The sequence below is a fragment of the Cornus florida genome, unplaced genomic scaffold (assembly GCF_030987335.1).
Source record: "Cornus florida cultivar Cherokee Brave unplaced genomic scaffold, ASM3098733v1 CherokeeBrave_3.0.0_Hap2_Chr11, whole genome shotgun sequence".
NCBI lineage: Eukaryota > Viridiplantae > Streptophyta > Magnoliopsida > Cornales > Cornaceae > Cornus > Cornus florida.
In genome coordinates, this window is record NW_026775581.1 from 86,235,584 (window position 1) to 86,256,087 (window position 20,504).

Genomic DNA, 20,504 nt, shown 5'->3' on the forward strand with positions numbered 1-20,504 from the left:
TAAACATATTGCTATGGCTTTTTTTTTTGGTTCACTTAATAAAAAATGAACCATATTAATTTATAGCCCTTATTTCTTATAAATAAAAGGAACCAATTTTATTGGGTAATAATTTTTTATTAAAACGCATCCAAAACTTAAATACTGCATTATAACAAGGTAAAATTTTTTTTACAAATCATAGATGCTTCTATAACAGTAGTATCCATGTCATATTTGTGTTAGACATGACATTTTCATGTATCACATGATATAAAAATAAATTTAATTATTTTTAATAATTAACCGATCCATACACGTCGCCAATAATTGATTAACACAAGTTTTATATAACATATCTACAATAATCATATTTGATGATCTTAAATTAATATCCAACTTTTTATTAAAAAAAAATTGATTATACACACAATTACAAGCATACAATAAAAATATAATTGTAATGCCAAAGTAAATTTAATAAAATTATAATTGTAATGTAGTAAAAATATAATTTCATGTTTTGAATTTGTCTATAGAAATCAGGAACGAATTAAATTTCTATAATAAATTTAGTCAATAAATATATACAAATTTATATTTATATGTAATCAAGTTTACAGTACACATTAGTCTTATATCGTCCCTGTATATTTCTTTTCTCATGTGTAAATGGTGTTCCCATGATCACGTAGTAAGATGATTTATAAATTTTTGTCGGCCTTAAATTTTACATTTGTGATTAAGACAGTTTTCATTTTTCCATATAATTAAGACAGTTTTTTTTTTTTTTTTTTTTTTTTTTGGGTAAAAATTAAGACATGGTTTGCTAACATCAAAGTTCAAATTTGATTCACATGCTATTTGATGTAGTCACGCGCCTCTGTGTGAGAGAGAGAGAGAGAGAGAGAGAGAGTAACAAGAGTCTCTTATGCAATTTAACAGCGACACATTTGACTACTGTTGATGACCGGATAAATAACAAGAAATGTATCACATTTTCTAATAAAAATAAAAACCTATCTACTTACCTACTCGTTTAATATAAAATTTGTATTTGCCTAAAAAAGGGAATTATTTCTTTAAGGACTCCAGTATCCATAAACATAAAATTCATATGCTATGTAGCATGTCATAATATTTGGAGATGTATATAATTTAAGCTGAGTCCACAATATTTTGCCCAACTTGTTACATAATTTATGTACAAAGACCAAGTTTTTTAGAAGTTTATATAAATTTGAAGTCCAACAATCCACCACCCCCAACTCAAAACATTAGGAAATTACCATGAAATAAACAAACTCTCTTTTTGATAAAATTAATGTGACTTGAAGGTCGTAAGAGTCCCAAGTTACCCAACACACAATATTAACATTTTTCTTTTACCTTACCTAAGACATGAATAAATTAGTTACTATCTATAACTGTGACAACAGCCTAGGACAAACTTATCTCACAATAACACCACCCAAAACATACCATATCCGAGAAAGGCATACCTAGAATCTAGACAACACCTTGTCTTCATTAACCAATCACCACCCACTTGCATTAAGTGTGACATTACCAGGATATCAACCCATTCACATACCATCCATAGTGGGACCCAATATTTGGAGGTTTTCTACTTCCCAATAATTTCTAAAAGTAGAAATATGTGCCTAAAGCCACAGAATATACAAACATCTCTTATTTCATTATATATATAATATATAATATAGACAAAGGAGTAGAACATTGCCATCCCATACCAAAGATAACAAACATAGTACAAAAGCATATTTACATTTCCACCCACCAGTAGAAGAGGAAAACTTAACATAAACATTGCTATGCTTTGTATATTCTAAAACCCAAACACTGCCTTCAACTATTAGTCCTTCCACATTATATTAATTTCACTCTAGCCCTTTGTATATACGATAAAGATAGAGACAGATAAAGATATAAACTAGGGTTATTTCCAGCGCTATTCTTTGAAAGGGGACTAGGGGTGGGGATCACTATAATATCAGTTTGTATATGTGGGGCACAAGCGTCATTAAGCAGAAGTAGTGGGGCTAATATTCTATGATGAATCCTCCCCCCATTGGGGCTCTGTGGGGAATACCCTTTCTTCTCTTGGCCGTTCTGTTATTAACCACAGTTGGAGGTGGTGTTGACGGACTGAAGCTCTGGACTTTGTTGTGGTGGTCATTGCCCTCCTGCAGGCGGAGGCGGCGGCTGCTGCTACCGTATGATCCATCCGAGTCCGATGCTGCTAATGCTGCTATCCGTGACCGCTTTTTCTCCGGCAACCGTGGCTGGAAATTACCGGATGTTCCCACAATCTGCAATTCCATTTATTACAAAGATTAGTCACAAAATCATATATCATAATTAACTCAAACCAGTGACAAATTTCTCTTGACATGTACTTTTGAATGACCAAAACAACTTCCAAAGTCAGACCAATTGAGGATTTAGAGGCATACCCAATTTCAAAATTTTCATATTAAAGTCCAAATCTGAATGTCCAAATCAACTACCAAAGTTTCTCAATTCATTTAATGCCATTCAATTGAGCAATATGAGATGAGATATACCCAATTCAACATCTCCATATATCAAAGTAAAATTTTGAATATCCCAAACAACTACCAAAGATGGACAACAATGTGTACAATGCAATTTAATTGTGAGGATTCAGAGATATACCCAATTCAACTTCCTCATTTTTGGAACCAAAATTTCAATGTTTAAAACAACTAAGAAAAATGGGCAATTTATTCAATGCCATTTAATTGAAAATTCAGAGAAATACCCAATTCAACTTCCTCATTTTTGGAATCAAAATTGGAATGTCCAACACAAGTAAGAAAGGTGGGCAACTTATTCAATGCCATTCAATTGAAAATTCAGAGAAATACCCAATTCAACTTCCCCATTTTTGGAATCAAAATTGGAATGTGTCCAACACAAGCAAGAAAGGTGGGCAATTTGCTCCATGCCAGTCAGTTGAAAAATCAGATAAATACCCAATTCAAGTTGTTCATATTGGAATCAAATCAACAGCAATAATTCAATTTATGGACATTGTATTACCTTGCAACCAAGAGAGCAGAAACGGAAGGAGTCGAGGAGGCTCCGCTCGCAGACTTCACATGTGTTGGTGACACCTTTGCCAGGCCTTGGCTGTGGCCTCTCATTCAAAAACACAACCTTTGCACTGTTGATAACATAGGTCTGCACTGCACCGATGTCCAGGTACTTTTGAATCTCAGACACTCTAATCACATCATGGTACGATGACCTCCGTATCTGCCAAACACAAGAAGAAAAAACCCCAATTAAAATCTAATGAACAACTATACAAACTACATCAATTCATCAACAATGACAGACGGAGCAAGCCCAGTAGACAATCAATAACCATAAATGTATATATAACAGCAATGAAAAACAGAGCAAACCCATTGAAAAACCATGATTTTATACATACATAATCTAATAATTCAAAATTAATAGAAAACCCATGATGAATAAATTTAATATTGAGAAGAGAGTGTCCATAGGACCATATTGCCCCCCCCAAAAAAAAAAAAAAAAATTTACAGATTCCATTGGAGGACAGTGGGAGGAACTGATATGGGAATGGATTAATTGACAAATATAGTAAGAACACAGAAGCTAAAATTGAATGAAAATTGAGGAATCAAAAGATTTAGTAAAGATTATCAAACCTGAATGGCACGGTGGTCCTTGTGGTGCTGGAGACAGAGAGAACAGAGAGGACCGTTCATACAGTCCAAACAATACATATTACATTCGCTCTTGTGTGAATAGGAATGTGATTTGCACTGAACGAAAAATGTCTGCTGGAGAAGAGGCTGCAACCAAGGAGGCCATCTGTTATCTTCATCGACAGGACCTCCAGCTCCCTACCAAAAAAAAAATGAATCCACCCACCAAAACAGAAAAGTTAGATCAATATACCCAAACCCATGCCAGAAAAGACGAGAATCAGAAAGAAAATGAGCGAATGTGAGAGGAAAACAAAGAAAGCATCTCTTCCTTACCATGATTCGCCTGTTCTTGGGCTTGATTTCTCGGACACTCGATTCTTGGTTATCGATCGCCAGTTTGAAGAACACGAAAGTACTGCTCTGTGTTTCTTTTTATCAATGGAGTTAGAGAGAGAAAGAGAGTGTGTGTATGTATAGAGAGAGAGGAATTGTTGTAGAGAGAGAGAGAGAGAGAGAGAGAGAGATTATATGAAGTGGAGGCGGTGAAGAGCGAAAGAGGGGTTCTTGTAGGGATGGCGGCTGAGTTGGGTCGTTCTTATCTGCTCAAAGTCTGGAGCCGAACCTAGCTCCGAACCCGAACCGAAAGATACGTTGGGTGCAAGGAACTGACCTCCTACTTTCCTCTTAATTTCCTTTCATTTTCATGTTTTCATATTCTTAGGTCTTATCATTTTTTTATTATTTTTGTATTCAATATTTTTTTAAGCTTTTATTGCCATTCAGTCACTATTAAATCTTTTTATTCCATTACTATTTCAATAGTGATTCGTCTATTATTGCCATTTTAGAGTAATAGTAATTAAAAAATTAACTACAATATTTCAATAATGATTAGTCACATTATTGGGGGTACCATATCTCTCCATAAAAATATCTTAATAGGGTTATTTTTATTGTATTTTTTAAGAGTGTTATTTGATGTAATAGTAAAGTAGCATGAGTACATAGTTTTATATTAAATAATTCTTTAGTAAAAATAAAGTCAATTCATATTAATTATTTTTCCTTTTTGACATTTAATTTATGGGGGATCAACACTAAATTGTGAGATTGTATTTTGACATATCATCATAATTGATTTTATCTGACTTTAATTTAAATTTTAGTTTGTGAATATGATATTAACATTCTACCAAAAGAATTAAACAAAGTACTCCACTTCTGTAAATAATACTCCATATATCATCATTTTATTAAATGAGAATGTAAACCGTTGAGGGTGAAACTAGGGTTTTGAGCTGGCATAACTTACTCACCAAGTTCGGATAACTTAGTCACCAAGTTCAACAAAACAGACTGACAGTCCTCAAAACAGACTGACAGTCCTCTTTTTTTTTACTTGGCCAATAGTCGTACACTCATTTGATTATATGGAAACTTAAACTTTATCATTTACTAAAATTACAACTATTTTTGGTAGTTAGTATTGCCAATTCAAAAATTCTCAAGCGGGTTAATATTTTTTTTTGAGTGGGTAATATCAATAATATATATATATATATATATATATATATATATATATATATTTGGATGGATTAAATTTAATTATAGTAAAAAATAAAATTGGGATCCGCCTTGCTCAATTAGTTTTTAACGGAGGTGATACTACTACTCGGATAAATTTCCTTGGACTTCAGTGAGGGGTGATTGGTCAAAATCGTATCGTATGAATTTAAGAATATTTTTTTATTAAAGAAATCAACTTGAACATGATCCATTTAATAATCATGTTAAAAATTTCTACACTAACTTTGCCTATTTATTAAAAAAAATTACATGGGTTATTGTGTTAACCTGTTAATGACCTATCTACCAAAACCAAATATTATATTATTTAGATTATTTCTAATACTCAGTCAAACAATAAAAAGTACCCAAAAAAATATATACATTAGCTATATTTATTTTAGAATTTGTATTGAAATGACCTAATTGTCTATAATAATCGGGTTTAAATAAGGAAAGAATTACATGAGTGAAATATTAACACGATAATGAAACTTTTAGTTAAACGGGTTACAAATGTTGAACCCCTCAACCCTAACACGATTAATTAAACGAATTAATTATATCGACCCGTTTATTACCCAAATTCAATTAAGATAAATCCAAAGCCGTTTATATTATATCGTATTGACGGATAGTGTCAAATTTGTCGCCTCCAACTCAAATCTGCTGATCCACCTAAGCATATGCTTTGTAACTCTCCAATATGTTGTTTAATAATCTTAGCATTAAATCAAGATGTTTGATTAGGTAGTGTCCAGTGCAATATAAAATTATTTATACAACTTTGTGCCCTATTATAAAATCAATGATCTAGAACAATATGAAATAACACGATAGATTAGTTTGGTAATCCACTCCAATTTGTCATATATGGTGCCTCAGCCCACCCCCAATCTGCCAACACACACACACACAGTATAAAGCATGCTGTTCCATGCGAATAAAGTGGTGAGAGAAGATCCCATTTTGTGAAATTATTTTTATAAAACCATCCAACGCGGATGATATAAGAGGTGATGCAATATCACAAGGTCGACAACACAACACCTATCTCTAACAGATTCTTAACAATTTGGTCACACACACACACACACACACACAACACCATGTCACATATAAGACACTAAAGATCATCAATTAATGTTTTACATTGGCATTTTATTGAAGTTAAAGCAATACGTCAAACAAGGATTTATAGAGCGTAGGGTTGGTGAACTAGGTTATGTGGGATGGATGGACCTCAATTATGGTCCAATAAACAATTTGATCATTTGGGTAATGAACCACTACATTCTATTCCCATGTAAAACAATTGGCATATCTTATTTTGATATATCAATACAGTCTTGTGATTTTAAATACCATATTATTTTTTTTTTAATTTCATGGAGATCAGTGAAGTGGTCCAAACACTCCATGCTGCTTAAAAATGAACCAAAATGACAATCAATGGACAAATTCAACTAAGGTTTTAAATGCTAGGAAGAAAAGAAAAAAAAAATGGGGGTTGACTTCAATATTCATGCCATTAATCACGATACAGGTACATATTAAAATATTAGCAAATTAAATGTTGGCGTGATTAAAGTATGTCATGTCTAGTAAAAATTTAATTTTTTTGAAAATTTCGGATACATACCACTTATGAAGCACGGATACGGATACGGGACACAGGTACGACACGATACAGATACGACGACACGACAAATTTCAAAAAAATAGGACACGGACACGGTGGGGATACCCCTATATATATATATATATATATATATAGATATATATAATTATATATTCAAAATGTAATTACTAGAATCTTGTACAGATAAATAAAATAACAACAAATAACATAATCAATTTCAATAATTTCATCTCTATTATAAGAAAAATATAGACAAGACAAAATAGAAAATAAATGAAAAATAAAGCTGATCCAAATTCCAAACGAAGATGTGCAGAAGAGACATAGTTATAATGAACTAAATATGTATATGAATAAATATGTATACTTTTAGTCTTTCACAAAGTTTTAAATATATATATATATATATATATATATATATATATCTTGTTCATGAAGAGAGATAATTAAAGAAGAGGAGAGACTGAGAGAAGTGAGAAAATAAATTTTGTCTCACAAAAGTGTCGGACCGTGTGTCTGAGCCTCGGACACGCATGTCCAATAAAAAATAATATTTGGACACTTTATAGAAGTGTCGGACACGTGTTCGAGCCTTGGACACGGGTGTCGGTGTCCGAAAAGTATCCAACACGGGTACGAGACCCCTGGAAGGAGTGTCCGTGCTTCATAGCATACCACCGTAAGCATTAGATTTCATGGATTCTTAGAGACCTACCCGAAGATCTCTTGATTATATAGTATTAACAATTTAACACCCATTAATTTTCTTGAAATCTTTTGAATAATTATGTTTGACCAATGCCAATTAACTTCAATATTTTAAAATAAATAGAGATAGAAATACATGGGAAGATATAGATTGCGTTAAGTTCAAAGTTGCGAATCACTTGGCTTCTTCCTTAGTGAGGATATTATCTCACATATGCCAAGAATACGGGACCCCAATAATTGATGAGGCTTAACTTGATTCTCAGTATATTGGAGAAGGTTCAATAACATCAACAAGAAGGGCATTTGGATAATGACATGTATAATATTTTTAGGTTGTATTTTGTGGCATGAAATTAAAGTTTAATATTTGGATATAGAATTAATAAAATTGAAGAAAATTTTAATTTATTTTAAATTTTTTTTTTTTTAATTTCATCAATTCTAATTACAAAATTCTAACTCCACGAGGCTGAAGATAATTTTAGATATAAACACCTTTAACCAAATTTTCTACTAGCATAAATATGTATGTATGCATAAACGTATGTGTATATATTCAGATCCTTTGTTATGTACAAAACAGTGTTGTAAGATTTTTAAGCACATTATTACCTATTTCAGTCAGATTTAATATATTAAAAAATAAAATTAATATATTAACAAAAGTAAATATTTTTAAAACCAGAATTACTGGCACCATTGTACATAGAGATCGTTGCTGTCAAGAGTGGATCCAACATTTCTAAATGGAGAAGGCTAATTTTGGATTGGGCTAATTTGGAGTAAGTTATCATTAATAATTTTTTTTTTTTTTTGGATTGGGCTTAAAGTAGTGTGGTAAAAAAAAATGCTAAAGTCCACCTTCGCCTACCTCTAGATCCGTCTCTGATTACAGCAATAGATCCGAGCACGTGTGCATATATAAAAGGGGGGGTAAAAATATATATATATATATATATATATATATAGAAAGGAGGTGGATCATTAGATTTGACTATGCTTGCTTCGAGGGTCATCATGATAAATGAATTTTGAGTAACCAGTTTGAGAATGTTAGGATGATGTGATTGCAACATGATCAAGTACAAAATGGAAAAATATATCTATATATATATATATATATATGTATGTATATTTATGATAGGCTTAGTAGGGAATTTAATTACTTCTGTCTGTTGTATATTTATGACAGGCTTAGTAGGGATTTTAATTACTTCTGTCCGTACCTCTAATATGAGACAACCCCCATTATTCATATAGTAAAAAATGAAATGATAAGGGAAGCTAGGATGAATTTTCCAGAGGAAATTGCTACTTTTTGGGGAGTTCAAAACAACTTTCTTTTTGTGCTCTTGTTGTAGTCTATGTCCACAACATGCTTCCACATATGAGTCACAATTCAATATGGATTCTTTTTTATTCTTTGTTTTTCTTTAAGATTTTCTCTCGCTTTTCACATTGTCTCAATGTTATTAGTATCATAAATATTTTAGTTATCCAAAACGAAGAACTGAATCAATTTTTGTAAATTTTTTTAATTGGCTGGTTATTTCCGATCTTCTCATTCCATTTAAGTTATAAATAGTTAAAATATATGTTTTTTATTAGTCACTTTATGCTTATTATATATGTATGTATTTTGTAAATAACTTTAGCTATTGTATTACTCATAAAGTGTGACAAAAGTGAATAGTGACTTTTATTTTTTTTAAATAAAAGAGATAATAAATAAATAAATAAAAATTGAGGGTAAGAAAGGAAAGCGTGTGGTGTGGGCTTGAGTTTGACTGGTACCAGTAGTGTGTTTATATATTTGTCAGAAGAGACGCTTTAACACCACGGTCACGGCACACCACCAATGACCAAACGACCAAACAAAACTATTCATGATGTTACTGTGCGTTTCACACACGCACGCGGTTGACTCTCTCTCTCTCTCTCTATACATACTACTATATATATATACATACTCGGTATATATTTTTCTCTCTCTCCCCTATTATTGCCGGCCAGGGCCCTCCCTCTCCGTCTCCGCAGCCGCCACGAAAATGCTTTTCACCGCCGTCCAAAAAGTGCATTTACATTTTACACACACATGTTTGTGTATATATATTTCTATGTTGTTATATAGTGAGGAGAGTCAACTATATTTTGTTTTCATTCGAGTGTTACATTTTTTTTTTTTTTAACAGGTTATGTTATATTTTTTGAACTATATAACAATGCAGAATAAATTAATAAGCTAATTGTGAGGAGAGATAGAATAATAATAATAGAGAATATATGATGGATTAAGAACCACTTAATTTAAAATTAGGATTAACTAAATTATTTGTTAATAATTGGATTATTAGGATAATTTTTAACATCTTATAAATATTTTAATATATCTCTCAATCCAACTCTCAACAAGCAAAGATAATTATGAAGTTAACTTGCTCAATGTCAAAATTAACTTTGAGATGGTTACTAGATCAGAAATGAAGTTACAAATGTGGTGACAAATAAAAAATGTGTTAATTATGTAATTCTCATATTCCTTTATGTTGCTATATGTGTGACACACACACATACAAAGACACACCCTTGGTTAGCATACTTTAAATTAACTCGGTGATATAATTTTACCCTACTAAAATTATATATTACTACTTTTTCTTTCCATATAATGAACTTAATTATAAAGTAATTCCATGTTTAGAAAATGTGCCCACATGCATGTAACTTTTTCAAAAGGAAAATGTCAAAAAGGCTGATTTTTTAAGAGGCAAAATGACAAACCGACTTAAGTAGTAATTAATGATTTTTTTTTTTTTTTTAGTTGGGACTCACACATATTGTCTTTACTGAAATTCGAATTCTTAACCTCCTTTTAAAAAATAAGAGCCTTGTACCGCTAGGCCACAAGTATGATGGTCCAATTAATAATTTTTCTATCAAAATGACTTCCTATCTAATGACGTAGCTTTTAGAAATTTTGACTAATTTAGTTGAATAAATATTTGAGATTGCGTGGCACTATACGAAACATTGAGAATCATTTTCTTATCTTGACTTAGTGATCACCGTTTTATGGGAGATGTTTATTTATTAATTTCTTAGGATTCTAATGCTAGATAGCATTGTACTACCACCAAAGCAATTAAAGTTAGAGAGCTCTAGTAGGTCATTTTTTATTTTGATCACATTTTTTTTACCTAAAAAGCCTAATCTATTCCCAAAAGCCTAATCTATTCCCTAAGATTAACCCACCTCGAACACAATAAAGCTAAGTTTGTGGTTTAACAAGTAGCTATCACCCCATATAAAATATAATAATTCGAAATGGTAGAGTGTACACAAAAGGTTTAAATGAGAATCAAAAAGGATTAGAAAATGTGAAAGATAAGAATGAAAACATGCAAGAGGGTATAAAAATATTTTATTTGTTTATAATTTATAAAATTATGCATTACTACTTTTTATTTCTATAAAATAAACTTAATTATAAAGTAATTGGATGGGTAGAAAATGCGCACTTGTATGCTACTTTTTCAAAAGGAAAATGTCAAATTGATTGATTTTTTAGGGACGAAATGACAAACTCACTTAAGTGACAACCAATGATTTTTCTATCAAAATCACTTTCTATTGCATGACAACTGCCGTTAGGTTGCATGACTTTTAGATATTTTGACTAATTTAGTCAGAGAATGATTTGAGATTGCGTAGCACTACTCTTATGAAAATTGAGGAGACCTTGCTTTTGTAGGAGATGTTTGTTTATTTAATTTCTTGGGATTTTAATGATACATATCATTGTACCATCAAAGCAACTAAAGTTAGAGAGCTCTCTCATAGGTCATTTCATTGTTGATTTTGATCACATTTTTTTTTACTTCTAATCTATTCCCTTCAAGCACAATAAAGTTAAGTATGTGGTTTAAGAAGTTATTATCACCTTTATATAAATGACTCAATTTTAAATAAGCTCTCTCCACCTACAATTTTAAAAAATAAAAGGCCCATATATGTTTTGGTCCTTCCACATCTTAATTCCATCAGAGCCACCCAAACTCAAACCTTTAAGAGAAATTTAAAAAAAAAAAAACACACAAACACACACACACATTTGGGCCACATCCTGGACTCATTCAGGTAAAAATGGGGCCTGGAAGCCCAAAAATATGCAGGTAAAGTATATATATATGTGTGTGTCTCTCTCTCTCACACGCGCGCGGGCACAAATGACACGAATCTAAAGAAAACCATTTTTCCTTTTCCATTTCCATTTACCCAAATTTGCAAACCAAACAAAAGTTGAATATTTTATGGGCCCAAGTGCTGGGTGGTATTGGGGTGGGCTCATAATATAAAACCTCTTACAAAAGCCTGTTCAATCTGGATCTTAATCTAGAGTGGAAAATTTTGTAAAACCAGAGATTTATTTTTTTAAAAAAATTAATATTATCATATAAATTTCAAAAGAGAACTTTTATAAAATTTGGGAAAACCATGTAAACGCTGATTTGGATATAGCATGAAAATAAGAACCAAAACCCAAAATTTCACCATATGAGGTTAAAAAACCATAATGCTAATTATAAAATTGAGATTAACTATTCGACAATTCTGACAAAATTGGATCCAAGCCAATAATTCAATTCAAACAATTCCAACGTATGTTTATATTTTCAAGTGGATGGTTGAAGGTTCAAGTCTCTTAGGACACGTGGGTGTTCAATTATTATTAGAAAAATAAAAACCAAACCAAAACAATATAGAGACCTAACCGTAACTGGCCAAATTGGTCCAGTTCTTGTTCAAGAAATCGCAAACAGGCTATGTACATTTCAAAGTTGGGTTGAGCCCAACATTACCATACCTAATGTTAAGCGTGCCATGATCTCTCAAGTCTCCATCACTGTAACTTTTATTTTTTCAAGTTCGGTTCTGATTTGACCTATTGAATTACAGAGACCAACTTAGGTCAAACTGATTCTCGATTTAACACTAATCCAAATCCTTCTACATCCTTACAGGGTCACTTATATGTCCTAAACCACTTTTGGTTTGCATATATAATTAAATTAATAACAGTTTAATTCTTGTTACATTGATACGGTTTTATGGGATATATGTAACATAAACAACTAGTTCACAAATGTGGATGCAGCTCATCGAAAGTCAAATCAAGCTGATCCCCCATCAGTACCAGCTTCGAACAAGAAGACAAAATGACAAACACTTGGTCGATGTTGGGAACCTAATCTAGCAAAAGCAGCTGTCGATCGACGGGTCTTGAACGTCGATCCGACCTAGCCACAAACTGTTGATCGACGAACCTTGAACCTTGATTTGACCCAGCCACAAACTGTTGATCGACGGGCCTTGAACCCTGATTCAACTAAACCACATTCTCCCAAATAAAATAAATAGCGAAAAGTAATGGTAGGACTCTTCGAGACCAGGGGGAATGCAAAGGGGACTTTGAAATGGAGGATAGAAAATTAACTGAGTCTTGTTAAGGCAAGACCCAATTTGAAGATAAGAGCTAAAAACAGACTGAAGTAAATACAAAAACCTTCACATCTAACCCCATGTAGGTCATTCAAGGAAAAGCGTACACTTGGCAACAGAACTAAAGGAACAGGGATTAGAGCATCATGATCCATAAAGAGACATGGGCCCCGACTCATCTAAGGGTGGAGGTCCAACAAATACCACCTGAATGACTTAAGGACTATAAAAAGGAGGTGGAAAGGCAAAGGAGAACAAGATTTTCACAGCTATGAGATTACTCTAGACTTCTTCTCTACCACCTCTTCAATTCTCATATTGGACTGGTTTTCTCTCCCTCAATCCACTCTTCTATATTCTTAGTATTATTTTAGTGGTATATTCGCTATCAGCTAAAAACAGGTACATACAACAAAAAAAGAAACAAAAATAATTAAATAAATAACAGAAAAGAGAACGCACACTTATTCATGCAAACAATGTACAATTGAGGAGGACGTCAGAAATGATGTAGTTGGAGAAGAAGTTGGTTATGAACTTATGAACATAGCGTGGTGGAAAAAAGAAGGCACTATCCCCAGCAAAGTGAGATGGACTGGTCCCACTCTCTGAAAGAGAATCACAATGTGCTCTACCTATACCTATACCATGTGATCTTTTGTCCACCACCTACACCTAGCAATTCATACAATTGTTTCCCAATTTTGTAACCTTTTATAATTTCATTTTGTTTATTTTCTTTCGGGTTGATATGGTTTGGTTGTTCTAAGTGAAAACGTTAATATATATATATATATATATATATATATATTGAACATTAGACACATTCTGATCTCAAATCACCTCATGCATGCCAATCTCTGTAAATGGAGACTAGATTTTACAAATGTTGTTTAGTTTTGTACGTGTGTGTATATATATATAGATATGTATATTGTTGGGTAAAAAGATGGCTTTGTATTGCAATCTTGCTCCTTAAGCTTCTGGCCTGTTTTTGTAAGGCCCCTATTAGGAATTAGAATATGCCCTGCCTTGTATAGTTGTATATTTGATTTTGGTTCAAAATTACTTTAGTTAAATATTGAAAAAAAAAAAAAAAACAGAAAAGAAAAATGAAAAAAGAAAAAGATATTGAAAATGTATTAGGTGTAGATAAGAGCGATATATACTCGATCATATGCTTATGTATAGCTATCTACTAGAGCAATAACTACTACTCTATGCTTGGCTGGACAGCACAAGTTTCACCAATACTAGCCCTAATGAGTAAATCACATGCAGATATGGAGGAATGAACAACCCACATTGAAGGGTGTTAAGTGTATTCAGATCTACATTCATTTTAATTTCCCTTTTTTTTTTTTTTTAATGCATTTTAAGAGCTCCTTTAATTTGACTATCGAAAATGGACCTGCCGACTCCGAAAATGACACTGGTTGGCGGTTGTTGTCTGATTGGATTTGAGAATATTTTTGAAGAACACTTTAATTTGGTGTTATTTAACTTATTAATTTGGACACAAATTTTCGTTAGCTTTTTTCACCCCAAACTCTTATCCTTTGATTACAAAAACCATGGTTTTAGTGATGGTACAATCGAAGTTATACAAATTGTACGTAACTTCTTCTGTCGCTAATTTCAAAGAATCTGATTATAATTGATTTTAAATAACAAAAGAAATGGAATAATTGATTTTTTTTGTTTTTTTGAAACTTCCATCTGAAAAAAATAAATTGTTTGATAGTAATTACAAAGAATCTGATTATAACAATTTTATAATGTAAATTCAACAAGATGCAGTGTTCTCCATGAGTTTCCAAACTTGAGTGAAAACCCTTAATTTTCATTACCATTATCAACCAATCCCTTCAAGTGCATAATAATATGGAAGAGGTTTAATTCTCATTATTGAATATAATTACTATTTTATTTTTTAACAACATTTTTTACATCACATTCCGTCCTAAGTCGTCACTATACTTTGTTTGTTAGAGAATTTCTTGCTTATCAGTGTGAAAGAGATCAATTCTGAACATATATGTGTGTATATAATGATCAAATGTGGACGACAGCAAAAGCACATTATAAATAGTAGGTCGATGATCTACTAGTGTAAGTGAGAGCATACTGCGGTGTGTCCATGAATTGGACCAAAAAGTGGGGACTACCAATTTCTCTTTTCATGTGCTTCAACCACTCTATGTCCTCAGAGGCTTTTGTAACCCCCTTCCAATCCCTATAAATACCCACCATCTCTTCCATTTCTAAACCATTGCTGTGGGATTTCAACACATTCCATGGCTACCCACAAAATTCTTAGTATTGCTTTCTTTGTGTTATTGGGATTAGGCTTATGTTCTGCAACTAGAGCCCTTCTCACTCTTGAAGGAGGTCTTGGCTATGGTGAAGGCCATGGCATTGGTGGCGGTGGTGCTGGCGGTGGTGGAGGTGTTGCTGCTGGAGGCTATGGTGGTGGAGGAGGCTCAGGTGGTGGTGCTGGTTATGGAGGTGTAGGAGAACATGGAGGTCCTGGATATGGAAGTGGCGGTGGAGGTGGTAGTGGTGGTGGTGCCGGATATGGTGGTGAACATGGTGCAGTATACGGTGGTGGTGGCGGTGGCGGCAATGGTGGTGGAGCTGGTTATGGTGCTGGTGGAGAGCATGGTGCTGGATATGGAAGTGGGGGTGGTACAGGAGGTGGTGGTGGGTACGGCGCTGGAGGGGAACATGGTGGTGGTGGTGGAAGTGGTGGTGGAAGTGGCGGTGGAGCTGGTTATGGTGCAGGTGGAGCGCATGGTGGCGGTTATGGCGGTGGTGAAGGAGGTGGCAGTGGTGGTGGCTATGGTGCTGGTGGAGGACACGGTGCCGGATATGGTGGAGGAGGTGGCAGTGGTGGTGGCTATGGTGCTGGTGGAGAACACGGTGCCGGATATGGTGGAGGAGGTGGCAGTGGTGGAGGCGGTGGTGGAGGTTATGGTGCTGGAGGAGCAGGCGGTGGCGGGTATGGGAGTGGTGGAGGAGCCGGTGGGGGTGCAGGAGGGGAGCATGGTGGTGGATATGGTGGAGGTGGTGGCGGTGGCTCTGGCGGTGGAGTTGGTTATGGTGCTGGAGGTGAACATGGAGGTGGATATGGTGGGGGTAGCGGCGGTGGCGCGGGCGGTGGTCATGGTGGCTACATCCCTTGAGAATACATCCTTACTTCCTCATTGTCCTAAAAAGATGTCTCCCTTCTTACTATATTATTAAGAACAAAATAAGATATAATCAAGTTGAGAGTATGTTTTTAAGTACTACTTATGAAGGATGCAGGCTAAAGGGTGGCATCAACTTGTAATGTTGTTCTCGAACGATTAATTAAATTAAGATTTGGTGCATGCTCATAACCCTAATGGCTCCTAGCTGCTCTTACATGCATGCATGATGTATATACGTATATGTGTGTGTGTATATATATATAGTATAAAAAATGTCTAGAATGTAAGGTTACTCTAACAAAGAGGTCACGGTTCCTATTAGATGCAAACATAGAATTCTTTGAAAGGGGTGTGATCGATCATGTGAGCACCAATTAAAAAAAATAAAATAAAATAACAAGAAAGAGAGGTCACGGTTTCAAAATTAAAAATAACATTTTCATTCCATACGAATATAAAAAGGCTGCATGCATTTAACACTCTCAAATCCTCTTGACAACAAATGCAACGTGCACTGGATTAGAAAATGTATATGATTAACTATGTGTACTTGGTGCATGCTTTGGAGGAAATTAATGGACCTAAAATGCCATGTAGAGTATAGCCTCCTATAGAAAGTGGTGCTGCAATGCTCATAATTTGAAATTGTATATTCCAAACTAATCAGAACTTAATTAATGTGTGATACATATTGTGCTTATGATTGATAATATAATAGTCCCATTGTAGATGAGGGCTAAATTATCCAAGTGCTACATACATAAAATAAAAAAGAATTTTATTCAAATATTTGGACATTGAAACACATCCTAAATGGAGTTTGGCGCGCAGAGGTTTTCCTTTTCATATTGATCCTCGACTAATGAGAGATTATTTTGTTGATCGATAGATCGACGCCGATCATTGCTTGAGAATTTTTTTCATCCAATCTTCAGAGATTATCAACTTGGGAGTAGGTGCCCGTGACGACGATTCTCCGGGAGTGCTCTCTAGATCTCCATTATCGATGAGGTGTGATCGCCCTCTGATCATGTCCACATTTCCATCATCGTTCATCATAACAATGTTGCATGGAACTCTTTCTGCATAGTATTCTCTGTACTTCCTATGATGCCTGTCACCAAAACACATATATCCCAAATCATTTTATATGGTTCATGCATGACAACAACAAAGATATGATGACGATGATGATATTTTTTATGCATGATACATATACCTAATATATTTCATTTACGCAATATATATATATATATATATATATACCTGTCAAACACTACTAGTGTGGCATGAAGGCTTGTGACATTCTCTAAAACAACTAGCTGTAAAGGGTACCCCATTGCTGATCTCATTTGCAGCTTAACCTAATTACAGAATACACAAAAAAAAAAAAATATTAGGATCGAGAGATGATATATATATATATATAAGTAGGATATTGTTAAGCATACAGCACCATGTATTGAGAAATTAATTTGTTAGATTGAAGAGCTTAATTGGATAGTTTATAATTAATACCCCATATCGTTTGCAAATGTCTACTAATCGATGAACTTTTTGATACTTGACATCTTTCTTCAACTCCATTCTCTCTGTTATGGCCGTCAAATCTTCAATATCCATCGTCCAAATATCAGACCATGTCTTGGACGAGACTGCAAACAACACAATTAACAACATGCATGATTCCAAACCTCCAAAAAAAAATTAATGCGGCCCAGAGCTAGCACAGATGATATGGTATGGTATGACCCATTAGTTAAACAATAACATGCATCGATAGGATCCACTTATTAATTATGTGACAAAATATAAATAATTGATGACACTAATAATATAATAATCCCGATATAATCATGACTTCCTAGGGTACTATTTGGACAGTACTGTTGAAAAGAAATCAATCGCTATTCTGTTTTACTTTTTTTTAATATATATTGGCTGTGAAGGCAAAATCCCATCATAAAAAGTCATCGTCAACTCATATGGACTTGGTCACACATGCACACACATGTACACCAAGAACTTCACATAGTTGGGAAAAGATTTTATTGAGTCGACAAATGTATATATATATATGTGTGTGTGTGTGTGTGTGTGTGTATACTTACGTGGCATGTTAAGCCAGGGAGTAACACCAAGGAGAGTAATGTTGCAACGAGCGTCAAAGGCTATGTACTTGAGAACCCATTCGACAGCCTTCATAGAAAACTCCCTCAAACCATCCATAACAATGACAACATTTTTGGGAATGTCTGATGAACTTGGCGACGCTCGCGGTATCAGATCTTGTGCTAGTGACCTCTTGCCAATTGGGAAGGGTCTTGGCATCTCCATGGGACTATCTTCTTTCGTAATGAAACCAACCATTTGAACAAGAAGATGACTCTAGCTTGTGTTAAGCTAATTAAGTGCTAAACACCTAACTAATCAGAGAGATGAGAGAGAGACAAGGGATTTGTTGCAGGGACTTTTAGTCCTTCTATAGAGAGAGCAATATTTGGTGTTATAGGAAGAAACAAAATAGGGTTCGATTGTAACAAGAGGAACCTAGTGTGTAATTTTATATAAACTATGCTCTAATTGCAAACTAAGTACGATCGATAATCCCAAACCCACAATTGAATTATGCAATTAATTCATATCTCTTAAGACATTTATTATCTTGTTAATCTTTTGTCTCAAAGCAAAATTGGTGTGTGACAAGGTAGGGTATATTCTGAATTGGATGGAATAAATATCCATATCTGAGGACTTAAAATTAGTCTTTATGGCAAGTAGCCAAACGATTTTTTTTTTCTTTTTTTCTTTTTTTCTAACCCCAAAAAAAAAAAAAAAAAAAAAAAAAAAAAAAAAAACAACTAATTTTTTATGTCAAAGCTTAGTACCGAATGAAATAACCTCGCTGTAAACGAAGAAAAACATACAAATATACGTTTCCCAGACTCGGCAATGACAATACCCTAACGCACAAGTTTGACTTCTTTCTTGGTTTTTTTCTTTTATACTACATAATGATACACAAAAAGAAGCCATTAATTTGATTAATTGGATCAGCTAAGGGTTCGTTTGGTTAGCGTGAAGTAGGTAGAAAGGAAAATAAATGAAAAACAAAAAAAAAATAAAAAAAAATTAGGAGTTTGGTTACCTGGAAAGGAAAATTTTTTGAGAAAGTGGGATTTCTCGCACCAAATTATCATTTTATTTCCAAAATTCCTATTATGCCCAGTTGTTTCTCCATTTTTTTTTTCACTGGTTATTAAATTCACACTTAGAAAATATAGAAAATATTCCAACCATTATTATACATTGGGACACATAATTTGATTATATCCAATACGTCGTTACCTAAAATTTTTTGAAATAAATTAAGAGTGGAATGGTAGAATATTAAATAATATAACTTTTAATTTTTATCAATATCTCAATATATATATGGGAAGAGATAAATTTGAGTCGTCATACTATTTATATGACATAAAAATTTCACATGGATGGAAATCCATATAATATTTATTTTTTACTATCTATACAGCTTTGAACTGAATTGAATTTTATACTGTGTGATTTTTGCAAAGAAAAATTTACATAGAAGTGGCTCATTCATAAAAAATATGAAAGGGGACTGATAAATTATGCATGAACCATAAAATTATTATGCGTGAATTATAAACTATGTTACTTCTGCATGACAATTTTTATCCTAGAGTTGCATTTAATGTTTCTTCGAGAGGGCTTAAAAAAAGATATATTTAATAATTCAATAAAATATGAGTATGTGCTATCATAAATGAACTATATTATACATATAAATATAAATAATTATTATTGAAAACACAAAATAAAAAAATCTGGCAACTAAAATGCAGTCCTCCTAGTTTTTCTAATTTAAATGTGAATAATAATAATTATTATTATTATTATTATTAATCCACTATTTTATGATAAAACATGAGTATGTTATGATAAATGAATTATATTCTACATATAAATATAAATAATTATTATTGAAAACAGAAAATAAAAAGAATTTGATAACTAAAATGTAATCCTCCTTAGTTTGTCTAATTTAAATATGAATATAAATAATTATTATTATTATTATTAATCCATTATTTTACTATTTAATTGTTAAAAATTAATATAAATAATTGGGTATAAAGATGATTCATCCAACACAAAATT

General features: G+C 33.1%; 2 protein-coding genes across 2 annotated transcripts; one reads left to right on the top strand and one right to left on the bottom strand.

The window, feature by feature from the left end:
* Positions 1–1,700: 1,700 nt before the first annotated feature.
* Positions 1,701–4,253, bottom strand: LOC132283660 (protein RGF1 INDUCIBLE TRANSCRIPTION FACTOR 1-like). Its single transcript, XM_059785656.1, has 4 exons — positions 4,041–4,253; positions 3,705–3,902; positions 3,067–3,282; positions 1,701–2,312 (listed from the first exon to the last, which is right to left on the bottom strand). The coding sequence occupies exons 1-4, from the start codon at positions 4,041–4,043 to the stop codon at positions 2,043–2,045; spliced, it is 687 nt and encodes a 228-aa protein (XP_059641639.1). The 5' UTR covers positions 4,044–4,253; the 3' UTR covers positions 1,701–2,042.
* Positions 4,254–15,373: 11,120 nt separating this feature from the next.
* Positions 15,374–16,508, top strand: LOC132285870 (glycine-rich cell wall structural protein 1.8-like). Its single transcript, XM_059788105.1, has one exon. The coding sequence runs from the start codon at positions 15,423–15,425 to the stop codon at positions 16,308–16,310; it is 888 nt and encodes a 295-aa protein (XP_059644088.1). The 5' UTR covers positions 15,374–15,422; the 3' UTR covers positions 16,311–16,508.
* The last annotated feature ends 3,996 nt before the right edge of the window (positions 16,509–20,504 follow it).